Below are 20,542 nucleotides of genomic sequence, written 5' to 3'. Positions count from 1 at the left end.
CTTGCATTGGCAACGGAAGCAGGAACCATCAGATGTTAGACATCATATAGAGCGGGCGTGGGGGTGGGGGTGGCACTTAACACCATCCCACCCCACGAAACTGCAGACAGTACGAGTCGACCAGTAAGTCATGTGCCTCACTGATTCTACCTGATGTAGCTACAGTGGCTAGGAAGAAGGTCTTGCACGCGTGTTGAGTTATAGAGATTCTGGACAGTGGTTCAAAATGTTATCCATTATAGAACACATAGAAGATTCCAGCTCAAACAAAGGACAAAAGCCTTCAGTCGGGACAGAGTTTGCAATAAGGTCGGAGAGGTATTTGTTTTGGCCTGTATCATTCCCTCTTCCTAATCTATGATGGCAAAACGTATCCGAAATTGTGGAACGGAAATACTTGATTGCAATGTGAAATAAGTTCGTTCCTCGATGAGTTACTGGAGGAAGCTAGCCTTTTATGGTACTTGTGTCGTTAAGGGAGAGTCGTGTTTTTCTGCTCGCACCACCGGGAGAAAAACTTTCCATTTCCACGAATTTTAGGGGGCTTCCCCATTATTGGGCCTTCGTTTACGAACAATGCTATCAACACCTTGTTCAGAGAACCATTTCTTTCTGAGGACTCGATTGATATGAGCCGGGTATGTATGTTCATAGCATCTGGATTCATATAGAAAAAAAAAACTCAGTTGCAGTTGTTCAGCAGGAGAGGAGTAGACACCATCGTTCTGGGAACATCTAGTCAAGAGGGCATTGACCCATGACTTTTCGCTCTTCGCGTGATAGAATGGAAAAACTAAGGACGTTTCGTCTTGTCCGTACATCGTCCGTTATCCATTAGCACACGACTGTTATACCTATTCCTTCACAACTATTTTAAGAATTGTCATGAATCTTGCTAACACACTTGTCTCAAGGTCTATCTGATCCTACATTAATATGGTGCCCTTCGGATATCCAACACTGTTGCCACCGTAGCACTTCGTATGATGCTAGGTGTTTCTGAATGAGGAACGGTGCTTACCTGACATCCAGTATGGTTGTCGTGGCGACCCTTTTGAAAATGTTATCGCTACTCCTCTTGAACGTATGGTCGTATCGACATAGAGTTTTCACTAAAAGATTTATCATGATGTTTAGTTGGTCCCACATGAAAATTGTGTCCTTCAGATGTCCAATAAAGCGGCCATCTTGAAATCTTATAGCTACTCCTCCCTTCGTCTTATTAATGAAAAGAAATGTCCTCGTGTAATTTTATACAAATATTTAATTAAGGTATATATATATATATATATATATATATATATATATATATATATATATATATATATATATATATATATATATATAATGTTTGCGTTGTCTCTATTTATCGTGCTTTATTTTAAAATACATAACTTAACCTAGTGACAGTACAAGGAAATAGACGTGTTTAAATTTACATACTGGGAAATATTCATTGTTGATATAAAATTTACGGTATATTGTAGTGAAGTGCTACTGAAATCCGATTATCACGTGTCAACGCGTTACAGTCTTCGAGTAGTTGAATAAGAACGCGCCAACATTAACTCAGTTAACATAGCAGCAGTACAATGAAATTTTTGAATATACAATATTTAACTTTTTTAATCTGCGACAAGGATTTTTTTCCCTTTAGTTTTAGTGCATTCCCAACTGTGTTTTTATATAATGTTTAAATACTGAACAACACCATTTCTACAGTTTAAAAATATCCAGTACATGGAAGAGATACTTATGCAGTTAATTGGATATAGGTATTCACACATCAGGACAGCCATAGTTTAATATAAAGTGACGAAAGGGGGTTGGCTGTCAAATTATATTCTGTTAAACAATTAATGAAATGCTTAAATAATCCTTTCCTAATTACGTCCGCAAAAGGGATGATTAAATACAAATCCGCAAACACCAGAATTTTTTGATAATCACGATTAGATGTTCATTAGTTTGTGCTTTGTTTTAGCTGAACCTTCATAGACACGTTATAATACTTTCCAAATAATATTTGTCAAGTTGTTAAATTGTTTCGAGCTTACATTCGTTAACATAAAATGGAGTATATATGGGTTAGGCTGGCCAGGATTGGTTAATAATGTAAGTTATGTTGTAGGAAAAAGAATCTTTTGAGAGCTTATCATAGTTGTAAGTGGGAAGAAAAAGAATTTAAAGACAATGTTTTATTGATGGAATTTCAGTCCTTTAACAGTCTTTTGTTTGGAACACTCATTTCTAAAATTAGCACCTGACTCTTTGGTGCGGAATTTAAAGCACATGTTTCAAACACATGCAGATCCCGAAAATGCCGCGGCTCATATCCTTTCCTCTACACAGAAGCTGACATCCAGGTTTCATCTATACTGATAAATATAGGTTTGATCATGAGCATTCCAAAATTTTAAGTTATTGAATTTTTAATATCATGGTGTTTGCATAGGTTTACTGTGGAAGCTGAATTAGTACCGTGAGTCCTATTCTGGTCTCGCGATTTGTTTCTTGTGGTGCAGTTACTTTGGTTTGTAGCGTAAACCTACTATGCATGCGTGTACTCTCAACAAAACTTAACAAAGAGAGAAGTGGTTATTTTGTTCTAAGTTGTTCTGTTTGGAAAACCCCGAATAACTATTTAGAGACCTCTTCAAATTAATAAGAGAAGTAAATAATGGAATTAGATAGGTCTCTAATTCATTTAAAGACTTCTACAATTCATTTATGGATTTGTTGAACCAATGCAAAATTAGAGAGGTCTCTAATTCTATTAGAGAGCTCTACAATTGAATTAAAGAGCTCTCTTATTCATTTTTAGTGGTCTCCAATTAAATTAGAGAGGTCTACAATTCAATTATATACTACAAAAATTATTAAGGTCTGTAATTGAATTAGAGAGGTCTATAATTAATATATCGAGCTCTAATTAAATTGTAGAGGTCTCTAATTGAATTAAAGACCTCTATAAATAAATAGAGGTCTGTTTAAACGATTGAATTAAATATATGTATAAAAAATACGCCCATAGGAATAAAAGGGGCAAACGGAAATGCGTCTTTATCAATGCCGTTTCTATTCAATGAAAGGCCATTTACTGCCCAACTTTAAGGTCGGTAGCTGCTGAAATGAGTGTCAGGCGTCTGGCGTTCCGCCTTTCAAGGAGTTACACAATGGGTCGACCCAAGTGGTTACAGATTCGACATTAAAGCAAGAGGTGAAAGAACATGCAGTTTGAAACTGCTTATTCAGTTGGGAAGGCGAGTGCATAAAGAACGTGAATCTGAACTGTGTGTGGTAGACTTGAATGTGGCAAGTACACCATCTGAGAAAATACTAAATGGATAAGCTTCTCCTTTGCCTACTCAAATAAAACAGGACAGTCGAGGTGACTGAAAAAATTAGAATGCGATTTCCGGTGAAAGTCATTTGCTATAGTCTTCATCTCCAAGGAACTGAAATGTGTGGAGCACTCTGGAATTGGCTACCGAGATGAGTATGTGATTGGTGGTGATTTCATGAACCAATGGCACAGGGCAAGAGAGCATATGGCCACAGTGACATGACCCACGAGGTAAAGAGATTCCCAGCCCTACACTGAATCCTCCAAGTGGAGGATTGACACAACCAAGATGATCATCAGTGAACGTTCTTAGGGAAGATACATTTAAAACTAAGTGCCCAGATGAACGAAGAGCTATAGATAAACAAGATAGTGCTTGCCCTTCTTGACAAGCAATTCAAAATGAACCAAGAGTGGCACAAGGGAATTCATGTTTTGATACTAAAGGATGCTCACTTTGTGCTTTTGGCCTGTAAGGTCCCCAAAATGACATTGGAAATTGATATAAGGTGTACGGGTTGAATTCATATGAATGCACTGGTCGCCTGCATTAAGATTCCAGTAGGATTTTCATGAGAATGAACTCGAAAACTCTTACTTCGTAAATAGAAACCCGTGGGTGACCAGGGCAGGATCTCTTGCTGTTGTTGTTGTTGTTGTTGTGGGGTTTAACGCCATTTTTCAGCACGATAGGCTATACATGGCGGCCAGTATTAATGGTGGAGGAAGAACCCGGAAAACCCCGGAAAGAACCACCGACCCACGAGAAGCTACTGGCAAGCTTTCTCACATGCCCACATTGGCTGAATCTTAGACTCGAACCGCCGCAGACAGAGGTGAGATGGCAGTGATCCGTAACGAAGAGCGCTTTAGACCACTCGGCCACTCGGGGCCCCAGGATCTCCTGCATTTGGTGTTAAAGGCTTGCCCAAGCTTCGATATGAGAAAAAGGGTAGCATGGGTTTGGCATTCTTTCTGCGAGAGGAATGTCCAGAAGAGAAGCTGGGTGAAAACTGGACGTTGTTGTCCAATGTTCTTGGTCTTTGAGCCAGCGCAAGGTCCGTCTCGTAGGCAGCCCGTTTACGCACCTACTCTATTCAGCCGTGGTATACGAGGAGGGAATATGGAGATTGCAATTATATTTTACCAGTATGGAAGTGGATAGAAATGTATCTTGTTCCATGAGCTATAAATCAGTGCAGTTTGGATATTATAGGACAAGTATTAAGCTGTCCTATGTGAACTATACACGAGACTCTGGAATACATTTGTCAGCAAATTTCTCAACTAAGGAGGCAGTGCAATGATCGGATAGTCCAAATATAACCATCAAGACCATGTCAAGCATGGAGCCGGTCGCTATGATATTGCAAATCAATTGTTGTGTATCAATAAAGGGTTTCCAGTCCATGCACAAAGAAAGTTTCAACATTTCAAGTCATGCAATGCCTTTGTTGACAGATGGGGCTTGAGTGTAAAAGACTGTCATGCGTGTCTTGTAAAAAGCAGGGGTAAAATTTGATGGAAGTCGCCATTATTTTCAACAAGGCGGGTCATTTTGTAAAAGATCAACAGATGATGAAAATCTACATTAAAGTGGAAATTGATTGAGCTGGGAGAGGTAGACGCAGAAACAATATTTCAGTCAATTCACGCAAGGCTAGGCCTTCCATGGATAATGTTGGATCAACAAAGGAAGACTGTGCTTGTGAGCATGTCTTCTTTGAAATCTAAGATTATTTAAGTAATGAACCCTCCTGCAAAGATAGTCTCCAATAAGCTGGCAAAGCAGGGAATACATGGAGATCTCTATGAATTTAAATGAGTGCCTTCCAAGGTCTGAGGTGGGCACCTGGTATCTGGGAATATGGAGTCACCATAGCTAGAACTGGATTGTGATGGAGCTGGGACTAGTGATGAACCGGTCGAGATGCTGGTCCACAGTGCTTACATGGGTCTGGTACTGGAGAGTGTGGAGTAACAGTTCACCAAATCCAGTGTGTCTGAAACATAGCCATGATTGGACCAAACATAATTGGGTGCCAGACACTATGTTTTGGGACTGGGTATACTGGGACATCACCATATCCGGTAGATAGCATTGGCTAATGCTGTAAAACAGAGCTGTGGACCATGGCTGGCTGACTTCTGGTGTCTAAGTCTGATACTGAATATTGAGAAAATGATCACCTTATGCAGTACCAGGCTGAATAGGTGATGGAAGGTCCAGAGCTGGTTTAGGTGTGCCACTGTGTCATGACAATACTGGCCTGGTAGTCAGTGCTGTAACAGAATATGCTGATTGTGGCAATGTAGACTGGGATACTAGTTAAATAGATTACTGTTACCAGTCATAGTAAACAAAAGCAATGAGTGAGGCTGTGCCTGTGCTGGAGCAGACATGGGCCTTAACTTTCTGGTGTCCTGGTGCCTGTCCAATACTGTCTCTCTGGGGAATGATCACCACAGACAGTGCCTGGCTCAGTATGATGTTTGAATGTCCAGGACTGGTTCAGGTGAGCATCCACATCATGACAGTACTGGTCCAGTAGTCTTTGCTGTTATGAAATGCTCTGATTGTTACACAGTAAACTGGGTATACAAGGAAAATACCCAGATCCAGTAGTTGGAGGCATAGGTTGAGGCTTTGCTAGAGCTGGTGCATAGTCCAGTTGCACAACCATATTATGTTGCTCTTGGCCTAAAAGTTCAGTTCTGGTTGCGGCAGTAATGGTGATGGCAAGGATGTAGCTGTGTGAAAAGTCCATGATGGCCAAACGAAGATCAAAGATGGTTTGGTTTTGTGAGAATAATGCCATTTTTCAGTACATGATAGGCTAAACATGGCAGTCAGTGACTTTAGTAGAGAAAGAACTTTGCAAAACCCTGGGAAGAACCACTGACCCGTTGGAAGCTACTGGCAAACTTTCTCACAAACCCACACTGGCCAAGTCATGATTAAAACCCACAACTACAAATGTGAAATGTCAGTGATTTGTAAAGGCATGTGCTTTAGACCACTCAGTAATCCAGGGCCCTGCAAAGATCAATGAATTCCTTTGGATGAGAAAGATTTCCACTTTCAAAGATTCAATTAGAATATTGGCAACACTATTGGCAATACTGATGGCATCTGCATCCTCATGCATATAATTCTTGGCTCTCTGACATGCATGGGTTAATTACATGTACTTGGCTGTGGTCGTCACCTATTTTTCCATACCAACAATGTCAGCACATATGGTTCAAACTGGACCCAGCACAACTAATACTGGAGGGTTGCTTATCCTAGCTATTTGAAACACTTACACTGCACATTCAATCCTGCCCAATGTTGCTGATATCTATAATTTGAGAAATCAGGACAGTGGCATAATCGGGTGAAATCATTCAAGTACCTTGCAGAGTTTACGGTGAAGTCAATGCTATAAATTAAGACAATGCTAGAGAAAAATTCTAAAATTGTCTTATTACATGAAAAAAATGATCATTCACTTTATGTCTACTGATGTAACCAATAAAAGGATTGAGTATTGAGCTGAAGTGTAAGTATTAAAGGCTACTGGTAATGTAATTAAGATGGTACCAACTAGGTTACCATACAACAAAGTTAGCCAACTTAAGTGAAGTAAAAATATTCTTAGCCAACTTAAGTGAAACAACAATTTTCATCTATGGTTGACAGAGAGTGAGATTTTTACAGAAACATATATGGAGTATACCCCAGAAAAAATGCTCAGCTTCTGAAACAGCAAAAATTGGGTCAGGCATGAGTGGAAGCAGTAACTGACTGATTGGATCTGGTACCAAACAATCCAAGGGGAGACCACACTAATGTGACATTGACAGATGATACTTTAGCACCTTTTTTTGCTCAAACAAGCCAACAAACAGAGTGAATGTATTTTTAAAATGAATCTGCAAGATACTGGATGAACTTCTAACATAACCATGTAATGTATCTGTAGAAATCTATTTTTACAGATTAAACCAATTTGTTGCAATTAATGACAATACGGGAAAAGTGGTCATCCAAGTTGATGGTACCTCTTGGTTCTCCAGTTTACATTGCCACAAGAGACCAAAATATCTCAATGTTTATGGACACATTTGTCATTTGCTAGGTGTTGATGCTGGGTTGAACAGTAAAAACTGTATTGAGAGACCACCTTTTGCCTACAAAATGTGGTTAATCAAGACAGGTGGTCACTTACAACAGGTCATCATAGGAGGGCATGTTTTCAAGGTTGAAGTAGGAAAAAATACCATTATGTACTGAACATATATTCTGTTCTTTATTCATATTTCTTGTTAAAATACTACAGGCATTCTTATAGAAAAATACACAGCACTAAAAATATAGGTATATCGATCATAAACATAATTTTTATTTCAAGTTTACATGTAGTCTGTTAGCATTATGCATATGAAATACAAACTGAGCTCAAAGGTAACACTCATTTATCCTCTCCATATATTGTAAAGTTAATTATGATAACACTCAATAGATTTATTTACAGCCAAGAGCAATTAACCCATGACATAAATAATAAATGGATTCACTCAAATAAACAAAAAGTTATAACAAATGAACTAAAGTGAATAGATGAACAGAACTGATCATCACACATTTGGCCACGTGCACAGGCTTCAAAAACAGCATTATCAATAAGGTAACAAAGAATACTGACCCTTACAATAACTATATAATTAGCTAATTTGGAAAAAGCAAACAGCTTAATAATAATAAGAAAAGAAAAAAGACATTATTTAATCTGGTCATTATAATTCAGCATACGACCAATTTAAGGCAGTAAGCACTGTAACATTTTGTAACTAAGCATGAAAATGATTTAAGGCAGTACCCACTGTGTTACATTTTGTAACTCAGCATACAACTGATTTAAGGCACTAACCACTGTAACAGTTTGTAACTAAGCATGCAACTGATTTAAGGCAGTACCCACTGTGTTACATTTTGTAACTCAGCATACAACCACTGTTACATTCTGTTGTTGTTGTTGTTGTTGTAGGGTTTAACCCATTTTTCAGCACACGATAGGCTATACATGGTGGCCAGTAATGGTGGAAGAAGAACCTGGGAAAACCCCGGAAAGAACCACTGACCCACGAGAAGCTACTGGCAAGCTTTCTCACATAACCACATTAGCCGAATCCGAGACTCGAACCCACGCAGACAGAGGTGAGATGGCAGTGATCCGTAATGGAAAGCGCTTTAGACCACTCGGCCATCGGGGCCCCTGTTATATTCTGTAACTCAGCATATAACCAATTTATGGCAGTACCCACTACATTACATTTTGTAATTCAACATACAACCAATTTAAGGTAGTACCTACTGTGTTACATTGAAACTAATGGAACCTTGTGGGTTTTCACAACAGAAAAACAGAAAATACCATATTACTCAAAATTAGAATTATTTTTCACTGATCATCAAGATAAAAGTTTTACTGATCTTGCCTAATTTTACTGATCCTGCTAAGAATCAGAACAGAAGCCACTTCAGTTTGTAATTCAACATTTATTATTCATTAACATCTCAAAATGTGAAATTGATATTCAAACTTCTTCAAGATGCCCTTCTTCAAAAATGCCATGATTTGCTCTGCTTTTGAGGAACCAACTTTCTGTTTTCATTTAATGCATCCCTTGGCCATTATGTGTAGGGAGCTGCATTGTATGATTCCTGGGACAATTTATTGAAAACATTTTACACCCATTAAATAATCAAGTACCCAGTGCAAATTTGTACTTCTCCCAATATTCAGAGCAAAAAATGCACAACATCACAGCCTCTCCTGGGTGGTAGTTCATCCATTTGTTTTAATGTTTCCATCATTTTTGGTACCATTTTTTTTCTCTTCCCTTGATCATATTTTCTCTCTCCCCCTCTCTCCATCCTTTCTGCCACTTTGTTGGCAGCTTAGCACCTTGCAAATATCTCCACATTTACTGTTCTCAATGCACAATGTATTGAATGTTTATTAGCAATGATAATAAATTAAAACATATTGTTCATTATAATTCTGGATTTTTTGTTGAATCAATAAATGTGACCTTTCTCAAATGTCAATGCCAGCCTGAGACTCTACCTTTTTTGTTACCATAAGCAGTGCTTGGGGGCAGTATACTAGACTAATTTTCAACTGCCATTCTGTGTTTGCACAAATACATACTTTCCCTTGAAACACCTATAATGACTTTGCTCTGATATGCAGTCACACTTTCAGTGTTAAACTTACAAATCATCCTTTGGAAGTCAATTTCGGCTGATGTTCAATGCACCATTATTACATGCTATTGGTTAGTTGGCATTGCCTATTAAGGGAGGGAACTCGTGAAATCTAATGTCACTAGTACAAAGTACTGAAATATTTTAGATGCATGGTTTTGATTGGTTAATATATTGGAACCTTGGTTAGCAAAGATGCTGATGAGTGGATGAGTGACAAAAACCTGTCCACCTGAACCATGTGCATATACTGTATCTTGTCAATTGCAGGATGTTGGAAGGTACTTAATTAACACAATAAACAGATCAATTAAAACAAAGGCAATGTCGATTCACCACTACTTATTTACAGTTATGATAGATAACCAGCAATAATTTTTGCTGCCATAATGGATTAGTGACTACTGGGTTTTACTGATCTGCCAGAAAAAGAATTAACAGGGGGATAGCATTAATTTCAAGCCCTGATACCAAATATCTGAACTATGTGCATCTATGACTGCTAATCCAGTGGCCTAGTGGTTATAGCGTCTGCCTCGGATGCGGAAAGTCGAGGGTTCAAATCCTGGCCAAGTCATACCAAAGACTTATAAAAATGGTAATAACAGCTGCCTCGCTAGGCACTCAGCACTAAGAGGATAGTGTTAGGACTGGTTGGCCTGGTGTCAGGAGAATGTGACTGGATGGGACACTGCAAACATCACAGTGATATGGCTGAAATATTGTTAAAGCTACGTCAAAAATCAAACTCACACACACCTTTAAAGATGGAATTGTTGGTTCTAATGACTATGACACTACAATGGTAGCTTGTAGCAAGTATGAGTCTGGTTTATGGTGTTCACTCTACAACTTTGCTATATATAACAAAAATAAATTGAAACCTGACATAACTTTTTCCCTATCTTTTTTGTGCACATATTGAACTGGAACATATGTTTGTATTCTGAATGCAGACTGAATTCAGAAAGTATGGTTACAAAGGATGAAATAAAAGGTCAGTGGTGTGTATATATAAACCTGATCCCTGCAAGATGAATAAGGTTGTAAATGACAGCAGGTGGTTGCTCATAGCAGAGGTAATTCAAAGCAGGTTTTACTGTATGAAATAACAAAAGGCTTTATTAACTGCAACTTTTAGTAACATATTTCACTTGTTATGACAGATTTCATTACAAAATATCAAACAATTAAAAATTAAAACTAGTTTTTACATTCCATTATGGAAAATCATACAAAACCTTGGCCATTTGATTTTTCAGACCAATCATTGATTTATTTTGTTAATCATCACACCAATGGTAGGCACAGTCGACACAGGGAAGTCTGGTGTTGGATACCCACCTTGGCAACTGTGGCTTTGCCATTGCCTAGGGCACTTTCCCTCACTTGCTCCATTTGATGCAGCTAACATTTGCCAGGAAGTTAACCTAAGATGGACTGGGGTTCCAACTTGGCAGAATCATAGCCTTTCAGTCATTCTGTATAGCAAATAGAAAAAGCTACAAGCCTTTGCAGCCACTTGCAGACTTATGCATACTCCAACCTTTAAGGTTTAATCTTTACTCTTGTGTACTGAGTTAAAAATCACATCACTGCATATATCAGCACTTGCACACTTAACAGCTCTTTAACGCTTCAAAAGTTTGTTTACTGACTCAAACATAACATGAATGTACACATAACCACTTGCAGACTCTGGAGTACTTCTGACCTTTAACCTCGTACACGGAGTTAAAAACCACACTATCACACACATCACCATTTGCAAACTTAGGTGTACTTTTCAGCCTTACTATTTAACTCAGAGTTGAACACCTCATGAATGTAAACACTAAAATTATCAACAATATTACATTGCATTCAATATTTAATTTGTAAAAATTGTTCAAAAAGAATTTCAACTACAGTGAATTCATTGCTCATGGGTATTAATGTCTGAAGTTGTGTATAAAAATAATGTTTGTACATGTACATAAATTCGTAGAATTCTGAAAAGGACCTTATTGTCTTCATGAAGAGTCCATTGTTTGTTGGGTCTTTGAACTCTGGTGTAAAGCAACCTCAAATCCATGATAATTCATTATCCAATGAATAAAACTGAATTCACAGTATATTTGAATTTATTAAACAAGATTATACCCATCAATTAAAAAATTATTTTGTATTTATAGTAAAGAATATATCTTCCAGCATAAAACTCTAAAATATATATGCATGTATCTAATATAATCAAACATGGCAATTAATTCATAGCTGATATATTTTCATTTTCAAAATCCAAATAGAACCTTCTTCTTTAAATGCGCTTAAATTATTTTACTATCTTTAATATTAAATTAATAATTAAGCAGTCACAGAAGCTCTTCATGCTGCAAAAAAGAAAAGAATATGCCAGGGTCAAGAAAAAACAAATCTCAAAATATTTAATGTTTTATGTAGTGTGCAAACTTACTACATTTGGATAAAGTGAAATATGTTGCAGCAAGCAAATAAATCTGAACATTTTCACTATTATTGATTTCCAAGTCATGTTCTCTAGGCATATAAAAAGATCCACTTTCTTGCTGCTCTAACTGAAAAACACCAACATATTATTGTTTTTTTGTACAGTGTTCAAAAGCAACCACTTTCTTGCAGATCTAATGGTATAAAAACAAAATACTCGTATTATTGTTTGTATGGTGTTGAAAAGCAGCCACTTTCTTGCAGCTCTAATGGTACAAAAACAAAATATGTGTGTACTCATATTATTGTTTGTATGGTGTTCAAAAGCAGCCACTTTCTTGCTGCTCTAACTGAAAAAAACCCCTACATATTAGTGTGTGTTTCTAAGGTGTTCAAAATCACATCAAAACATGAAAGATGATATCTTGTAGAGGTAATCGGAGTAATGTATGTAACCAGGAACACATCACTGTAGCCAACCCTGCCTGCACTGAGCATAATTAAAACCTTTCTGGTGGTGAGTCTGCTTGCTAATTACCGCATGTACTGAGTCAACACAGCTCATAAAAATAATAATAATAATAATACAGAACCTTTTTTTAATTCTAAAGTATAATTTGGGCTAAATCTGTACAGGGACTACACCCTCTTAAAAAGTCTAAATACCTCAATTGTGCTTTACACACTGTGATTAGAAAAATTATGTCCAACTTAGACATAATAATTAGAAATAATAAATGTAATAATATCTTTTGGAATACAAAATACAAATACGATTAATGTTTAGCAGAATATTAATGTCATTGAAGACAGCTACCATGTATGCTCATTTATAAGTCAAGTAAAACTGAAGAAAAAAAACCCCACAGTGATCTGCTATTATATAATGTGCTAGCAGATAAAGATCAATGTTGTCTGATTACTCCTAAAAAAACTTCATAAATTTAGATCTACTGGCATCTTATACAAAATGGCAGATCTATGTGCAGTTTGCAGCTGGACTCAATTTATAATCAGGTATATATGGTACCTGTTCCTGAAACGTGCACATTTCATATTGTGACTGCACAAACACTTGATCACTACAGTGTTCTTTCACATCTCATTACTAGTTTGGATACCTGATACTATAATATATATATATATATATATATATATATATATATATATATATATATATATATATATATATATATATATATATATATATATATACACATATACACATCATCTTTGATTTTGTTTCATATGGGCTATTTCATTTAAATATAACAGGTAGGGGAAATAAGTATAATAATTTCTTTTGTACTGAGTAGGTGCAAATCAAGGATGCTCAAAAAGTATAAACTTTAATTTTTTTCGTCTAGTAGATAATAAAAATAGCATTTGATGTCTCTGTCATAAATTTAAACAGAACTGCTCTAGGCCAAAACTGATCAACAAATCTTGCATAACAAGCTGACGTAGTATGTAAAAGTACATGTTCTCAAATCAAAGGTTAAGGAAAGCTGATTTTTTTATATGTATTGATAACGTATAAAAACTTTTTCTGTTATCAAAAGTTGTGACTTTAAATCTTGAATTCTAAGTTCTTCAGAATTCAGTGAAAGAAATAAGGAAGAGGAAGTGAGTGGAAATAATAAAAAATATTTTTAAGCAGAGGGATCATACAAGGGGATGATATCTGTGCAAAAGCCATCTCTATCCATGACATTTTACTTAAATGCCAGAAAAGATGCTATCTTTATCTTGCCATGAAACAGTGCTTATATTCCTTTCCCCACTGATATTCTGCCCAAAGTAGTGGTTTTAACCACAGGCTTGTTTGTAGGAAAAACAGGAGATCAATCCTTTAAAATCAACTATTTTGCTACCTCAGTACCTTCTGATGGCCTCAAATATACCCCAAGTTACAATTTTATGGCCAATCACCCACATGATGTACATATGTACAAGGTTTAACAGCACATCAACACAATCCTAGCCATCTTAAGTTTTAAAAAATGTACAATGTAACTATTTACAAGTTTCATGCTAGGGGGGAGTGTATGAAAATGTGGTCCAACAAGTCAATAGATAAAAGGTAAAATTATAAAAAACAATTAAAATATACATAAAGTAAATGATAAAGGTAAAAATGTATTTAAGAAATTCTTTTATATATATATATATATAATATATATATATATATATATATATATATATATATATATATATATATATATATATATATATATATATATATATGTATGTATGTATGTATGTATGTATGTATGTATGTATAGTAAATGATAAAGGTAACAAAAGGAAGTTCTTAAAATGCAGGGTCATCTGATAATTTATCAAGTGAGCTGATTCCCCAACTTTTTCAACCCTCAAAACCAAATAATGTATCGTTAAAGAGGTTTAGAAACTAATAGCTCTGAACACAATATTCAATTGATCCAATATTTCACTTGAAAACCTAGTGGGATGAGATGATTTGCTTTAGACATATTAATCACCTATTTTCAGGAACAGTTAGCTAATTTTGCAGTAACCTTCTTAGACAACTGATGTAAATATACAGCAGTTTTTCAAACTTGTGGCTGAAAGTTTTAAATATTTTCATAAAGTATAGTGAGTATTTCGTGTATTGCTATTTAATTTTGCTGAACTGTTTAAAAACAAATTGTCATCATTACATAATTTCACCTCTTTCTTTTCCTTTTTCTCTGATCATATTCTTAGACGGGAACCAAAAGTCGATGAAATTTATAGTCAAGCATGCTGCTATTATATGGTATATTGATATTTTCTGAAGCAAGGGAATAACTCTTTCATGCAAGTGGCAGTTTTAATTTGCAGGTTTTTTTTCAAGCACAGTTCACAGTATTTAGATTCTAAGCATACTTTGGACACAGTTCATGATTTCCATTCCAAGCATATTTTGGACACAGTTCACCATTATCAAAAGTTTATTCTCCCATTTATGTATTTTAAGGGTGAGACTGCAACAAATGGAAACTTAATAACAGGATTTATTTTTAAATTGGTTTTCTTCTCATGTTTATTGTATTTTAGAAGCAGCATACCTGAAGAGGGGCAAATTAATTTGATGTGGCCCTACTAGAATGTACTGTGTATACTCACTCATAAGTCCTACTGCAAACTGTACAAATCCAAATCTGCTGTCTCATAATGCGCCTGAAGATATGGGTCTGTGCAATTTGTTAGGAGTAATTAATAGAAGAAACAGCATATATCCTGATCTGCAGGTGCATTATGCTATAGCATATCAGGATCTTTGTTTGCAGTATGACTCAATTTATAAGCAAGTACATATGGTAATGAAAAAAAAAAGTCAAAGTTAAGCAAAATAACCTTATCTCTAAATGTTTAAAGATCAATAAAAGTTGGTTCTCTACATTGTGTCCATATGACATTTATAATTTGCATTGCAACCTCCCACAAGTCACCTCCCTTAAAAGTCAATTGTGGAGAAAATATTCAAACTCACACTTTTTGTAGAACATAATGTCCAGATTAAAATTCTGTTTCTTGGCGATAACTGACTCCAGCCAAAATTTACTGTTAAAACTAATGAAGTTAGATTGTCCGAAATTACTGACTGCATTACCTCCCTTGATTAAGGCTAGCTTTATGTTAAGTGTGATATTATTCTAAAATAAGCTGACCAGCCACTAATATAGAACTGTATTAAATGTACAGTCATTTCAAATAATTAATGATTCTGTACAGTATATAACAACAAACTGTGATCAAAGATAGAAAAAGGAAAAAGGGCTATTGTTTTTATTTTAAATTTCTAAATGAAGATACAGAAATTAGGGATATTAAATATCCTGTGTCAAACTGGGAAGAATTAGGGGTCTATGACAAATTTTTGCCAAGCATATTAAAACAATCAAATCCTCACAAATCTTTCTCAATGATAGATATAGCATTTAGACATATCATTAAGACAATAATCAGGGCAAAATGAAACAGCTAAACTGCAAGCAAGTTAGATGGTGATGATTAAGAAAAAGAATATTGAAAAATAAGTCATCCCCTTCCATAGAATATAGAAATTTGAACTGTAAACACAAATCTTCATTAAATCTTTGCTTTATAAATTTATAATTGATAAATAAGAGCAGCAAATGTAGATCTGAATATGGTGAAATATTATGCACAGAGAACATAGATTATAATTAAAGATGATAGACCTTTTCAAACAATACAAGATTATTTTTGAAGAGTTACTGTTGATAATTATGACTAAATATTGGGATCTAATGTATTCTTTTTTTAAATGTGGCTCATGTAAAAGTTATAAAATACATCAAGATCATGATTATTTGTTTGAATACACTTTTATTCAGAATTCTTTCTAATAATAGCAATCACTGGTCTTCTTATTTTCTCTCCACCAAATGATGACCACACAGAATCTAGATGTAGCATTAGGCCAAATAAAAAAATATGTGTTTCCAGTCAGGTGACTGTCCCAGTTTTACATTGCCAACCCAAGCATGTTTTTTCACCCAAGGTTAAAAAAATTTAACAAAATAAATACATTTTTAAAAATGTATTTTTTTAAACAAATATTCCCTGTGCATCTAATTGAGCTTGTTTATCCCAGTATTTTAAGTGTTTAATACATCATATATACTAATCATAATAATCTAAATAATGTTTATTTTTAAAAACAATAACATTAAATCAACATTTAACAAAAAATCCTGAAAGACAACTTAACCCCAAATGTTTAAACATTCTGACACTTACACTACCTTCAAACCTCTCATTCAACAACTGACAGCAGTAAATACTGCATCTAGTTAAGACTGTATTCCAATGACCAGTGGATTTTATCAACAGAAACTTGGTGGGTATTTTTAATGTCTGCATGGTTGTTATTTTGTAGCTTATGTTCAACATCTATGTTTGTGTGATGATGGTATTGACAATGCTAAAGGAGCAATCACTTAATTTTCAGATACGTAGTTTTCTTTTTTATGGCAAAAGTTTTCAGCCACCAAAAAGTTTGAAAAAATATTCTTGCTCTGATTTACATAAAAAATGAACAAATAAGACCCATTATATTAGCTGAAAAAAATTAATTATTTTGAAATAAAAAGACAAAAAATATACTGTTTCAAAAGTAAATCTCATGTCCCCCTCAAACATTACAAACTTATATGACTACCAATAATTTGTCAGTTTCAGTGTGTATTAAATGCTATAAAGAAAACAGGTATTTTATTTTCTTTTATACTAATTTCAATTTACAGTCATTTTCTACAGGCTTATGAGTAGATAACTTTATATCAATTGTAGAACATCTCTTTTAGAATGCATGCACTGACCCCCATTGGGACCTCAAAACATACTTTGAATCTCAAAAATACCCCCAATACTGTCTTGGAGGTTGGCAGGTATGTACTAGTGTCTCATACATGTGGGCTGAATTGTAGTTTCTATATATCTATTGAAAAGCAGCTACTATTTCAACCCTTTTTTTGTCGATTGTTCCACCCCACAGCTAGGTCCATATATGGAATTTTACTGGCAGTAGGATAAAAATGCAGTTTTAAAGGTCATAACAGCACATACCATTTGTATTTTTCCATGTTCTATCCACACAATACAGAAACCCGTCAGAACCAGTCAACTCGTGACTTAAACTGTTCCACCAATGGTGTTCCATGATGGCTTGGAAGTCTCTGATTACAAATTGGTAGACTGTTGGCAGAGGTGAGAGCAGAAACTCTTGCATACATATTTTGATTTTATGTCTTTTTTAATGGTCATTGTATTTTTCTAGATGTTTTATGAGGAATATCTAAGCTTGCATCTCTTTTTGATCAATTTGTGTCAAAATGCAGAAATGTATGCTTTCTGCAACTGAGAAAATAAAATAAAAATCATCTACATGGAAATACCATAACAATGCTTGTAAATCAGAGATTAAGTGCAGGTGAGTATCAAAGTTCCTGAGTTTGCATTGTGTGTTTCATGCAAAGAAGAATTTAAGAATGTAAAATGAGGAAGAAATGTTATCACCATACACATGAGCATAGCAGCAATGGTTCTTCTGTAACAAGCACATCCAATAGGAAGACCTTATTTGAAACTGGATCAAAATTTCTGTCACGGCCACATTCCAAAGTTGATAGCGAGGGGACATTCTCCATTCTTTAAAAAGTACTGAGTGATTTAAATCTGGACTAGAGAACTATTGAGAAATTGCTAAGTGTGAAACTTAAAAATCACAATGAATGTCATCAATGGTTCCTAGGCCATACACTTGTGAAAGAAACAAAAAAAATGCTTGTACATTTTATTTAAAAAATCCTTGCACTGAACTATGAAATATACAACTCTTCCTTTTTTGTATAAATTACATAACTCAAACTCATATTAATTTGTTATTATTATAACATTTTATATAATAATCTGATTCCTGTTCCAACTTGCTATTATATTGTAAAATGAAGAGAATCCATATTATGGGAAATAATGCACTTGTTTTATTTTTAGTTCCCTTATAATACATAAAAAACCCTACTGAGTTAGAGGCCAAAATACTAATCACAATTTTGAAATCTACTGATTTGATGTCATGGTTCATTCATATGTATGTAGGTCTTCATTCCAGCCTTGTCCCATTAGGTTCATGGGCCCCCGCAGGATTTTGTGCAGGGGAGGTCAGTCAGTCATGGCTGGGAGAGTTAGCTGTGCAGTTCCATGCGTAAACTGTCTGAAACTAAAGCTAATATTTACTAAGCATTTTGAACAGAATCTTGTGACATACTTTCAGCTTCATTGGCATGATTAAACTTATAAGAATACATATATATATATATATATATATATATATATATATATATATATATATATATATATATATATATTTGCAGTATGATTTCCAGCAAGAAGCAGGGGGTCACAGGACTCCCCTTGACCTAGGCTGCGGGCGCCCATGATTAAGCTGGATAAAAATCAGCATGACTCCATGTACACCATTTCCAATTTTCTTCCAATGATGTTTCCTCCAACACCTAGGCCCAAAAATGCCCACTTCCTGACCATGTTCCACAAACATTCAAGGGCTCAGAGAATTTCCAGTTGGCTACTGGTCAAGCAAGGCTGGTGACCTAGAACTTGTGCTACATTAATTTTACTAATCCTACACAGTACATGTTACTGAATCTGCTTAAAATGTGACTTGTCCAATCAGTCCAATCCGAAACATTAAACTGACCTGCCCTTCATCAGCCACCACCATAAATATAAGTCAAAAGAAAATATGAGAACAGGGTGAAATGTTTGAACTACATTCCCATGTGCATGTTTATTAATGACTGTGCACCCAAATGTGAAAAAATGTACAAAAACAGTAAATACTCTTGAAAGTAGAGCTTTCTGCCAAAAAATTATGGCCTCTCAAGACAGGTGGTCTATCATAACAGGTCATAACACTATATAATCAATCAATCTGTGCTTTGAGAACCTGGTCTCTCATGACGGGTGGTCTCTGATACCAATAGCCTTTCAAGGCAGGTTTTACTGTGCAAGCATTTTCACATCCCCTCATCGGCCAAGACAGTAACTTGAATCTATACAGACAGTGAGATGGCAGTGATAGGTAAAGGCAAGTGCTTTAGACCACTTGGCCACCCAGGGCCCCACATGCTAACAAGGTGTTTGTCACTAATGTTCCAAAAGTTAAAAAAAATAACACTTTTACTGAAAATTTAACAAGTTTATTTCCTTATGATTTTGACAAATTACATAAAAAGTCATGGCTCTAAATTTAATAGCTTTTGTGCTATTGATCTACAATGGACTATTGATAGATCTGAGGATGGACAGCTGCAAAGACAAATGCCCCTTCTGCTATTGCAAAAAGAAAATAAATTTAAATACTGGTATGGGCCAAGCATATGAGCAAAGTAGTTACAAATGCAGAAAAAGGTCAGATTTACTTTTTACACTTGACTATTTCAATATCTCTAACCTATATTTCATCCTTGCTTTTCATCTTTCTCTATTATCTTTTTCCAACAAGATCTTTCCAAAACTGCTCTTTTTTTTCTTCCTTTGTAAGCCTATAAAAAAGTAAAAATGTAAGTTACATGGATTTACTAAATCATGGCCTTAACAAAGCATTAAAAAAATCTTTCAAAATGTTACAAATCACTGTCATTAGTTTTTAAACAAATCATAAAAACTGAAAAAGAAATGTTAAAGGTATGTCATTCTGAATCTGTGTAAGTAATATAGTGAAAAATTATCCAAGTGTTGAAGCCAGTAGTGAAACTGATTACTTAATGCCTCAAATCTAGCAACATAAAATATTGGTCCACTGAAATTTACAATGTGTTCAAGTATGACTAACAGGTGGATGGATTTGGTGATTATTAATTTCAGGACAAACAAGGACGATTTAACAGGATTGGTGAGATTAAGAGAAGCTACATGAAGAATACTGGCATTAAAAA

The 20,542-nt window shown here is 35.2% G+C and overlaps 1 protein-coding gene across 4 annotated transcripts in view; it reads right to left on the bottom strand.

Moving 5' to 3' along the window:
- Positions 1-7,628: 7,628 nt before the first annotated feature.
- LOC149805707 (uncharacterized) overlaps positions 7,629-20,542 on the bottom strand; it is a 29,964-nt gene continuing 17,050 nt past the window's right edge. For 3 of the 4 annotated variants that reach the window (XM_089950373.1, XM_089950372.1, XM_089950370.1), the window contains 2 exons: positions 20,059-20,149; positions 7,629-11,974 (listed from right to left, as the gene is read on the bottom strand). In XM_089950373.1, coding sequence (XP_089806499.1) covers positions 20,092-20,149 — 58 coding nt within the window. In that variant the 3' untranslated portion in view covers positions 7,629-11,974; positions 20,059-20,091. The remainder of the gene's footprint in view (positions 11,975-20,058; positions 20,150-20,542) is intronic. The other variant, XM_089950371.1, reaches the window with a different exon arrangement.

Source organism: Sinohyriopsis cumingii, chromosome 2 (assembly GCF_028554795.1).
Source record: "Sinohyriopsis cumingii isolate HCF-2022 chromosome 2, ASM2855479v2, whole genome shotgun sequence".
Lineage (NCBI taxonomy): Eukaryota > Metazoa > Mollusca > Bivalvia > Unionida > Unionidae > Sinohyriopsis > Sinohyriopsis cumingii.
This window is presented reverse-complemented; position numbering and strand designations above follow the sequence as displayed.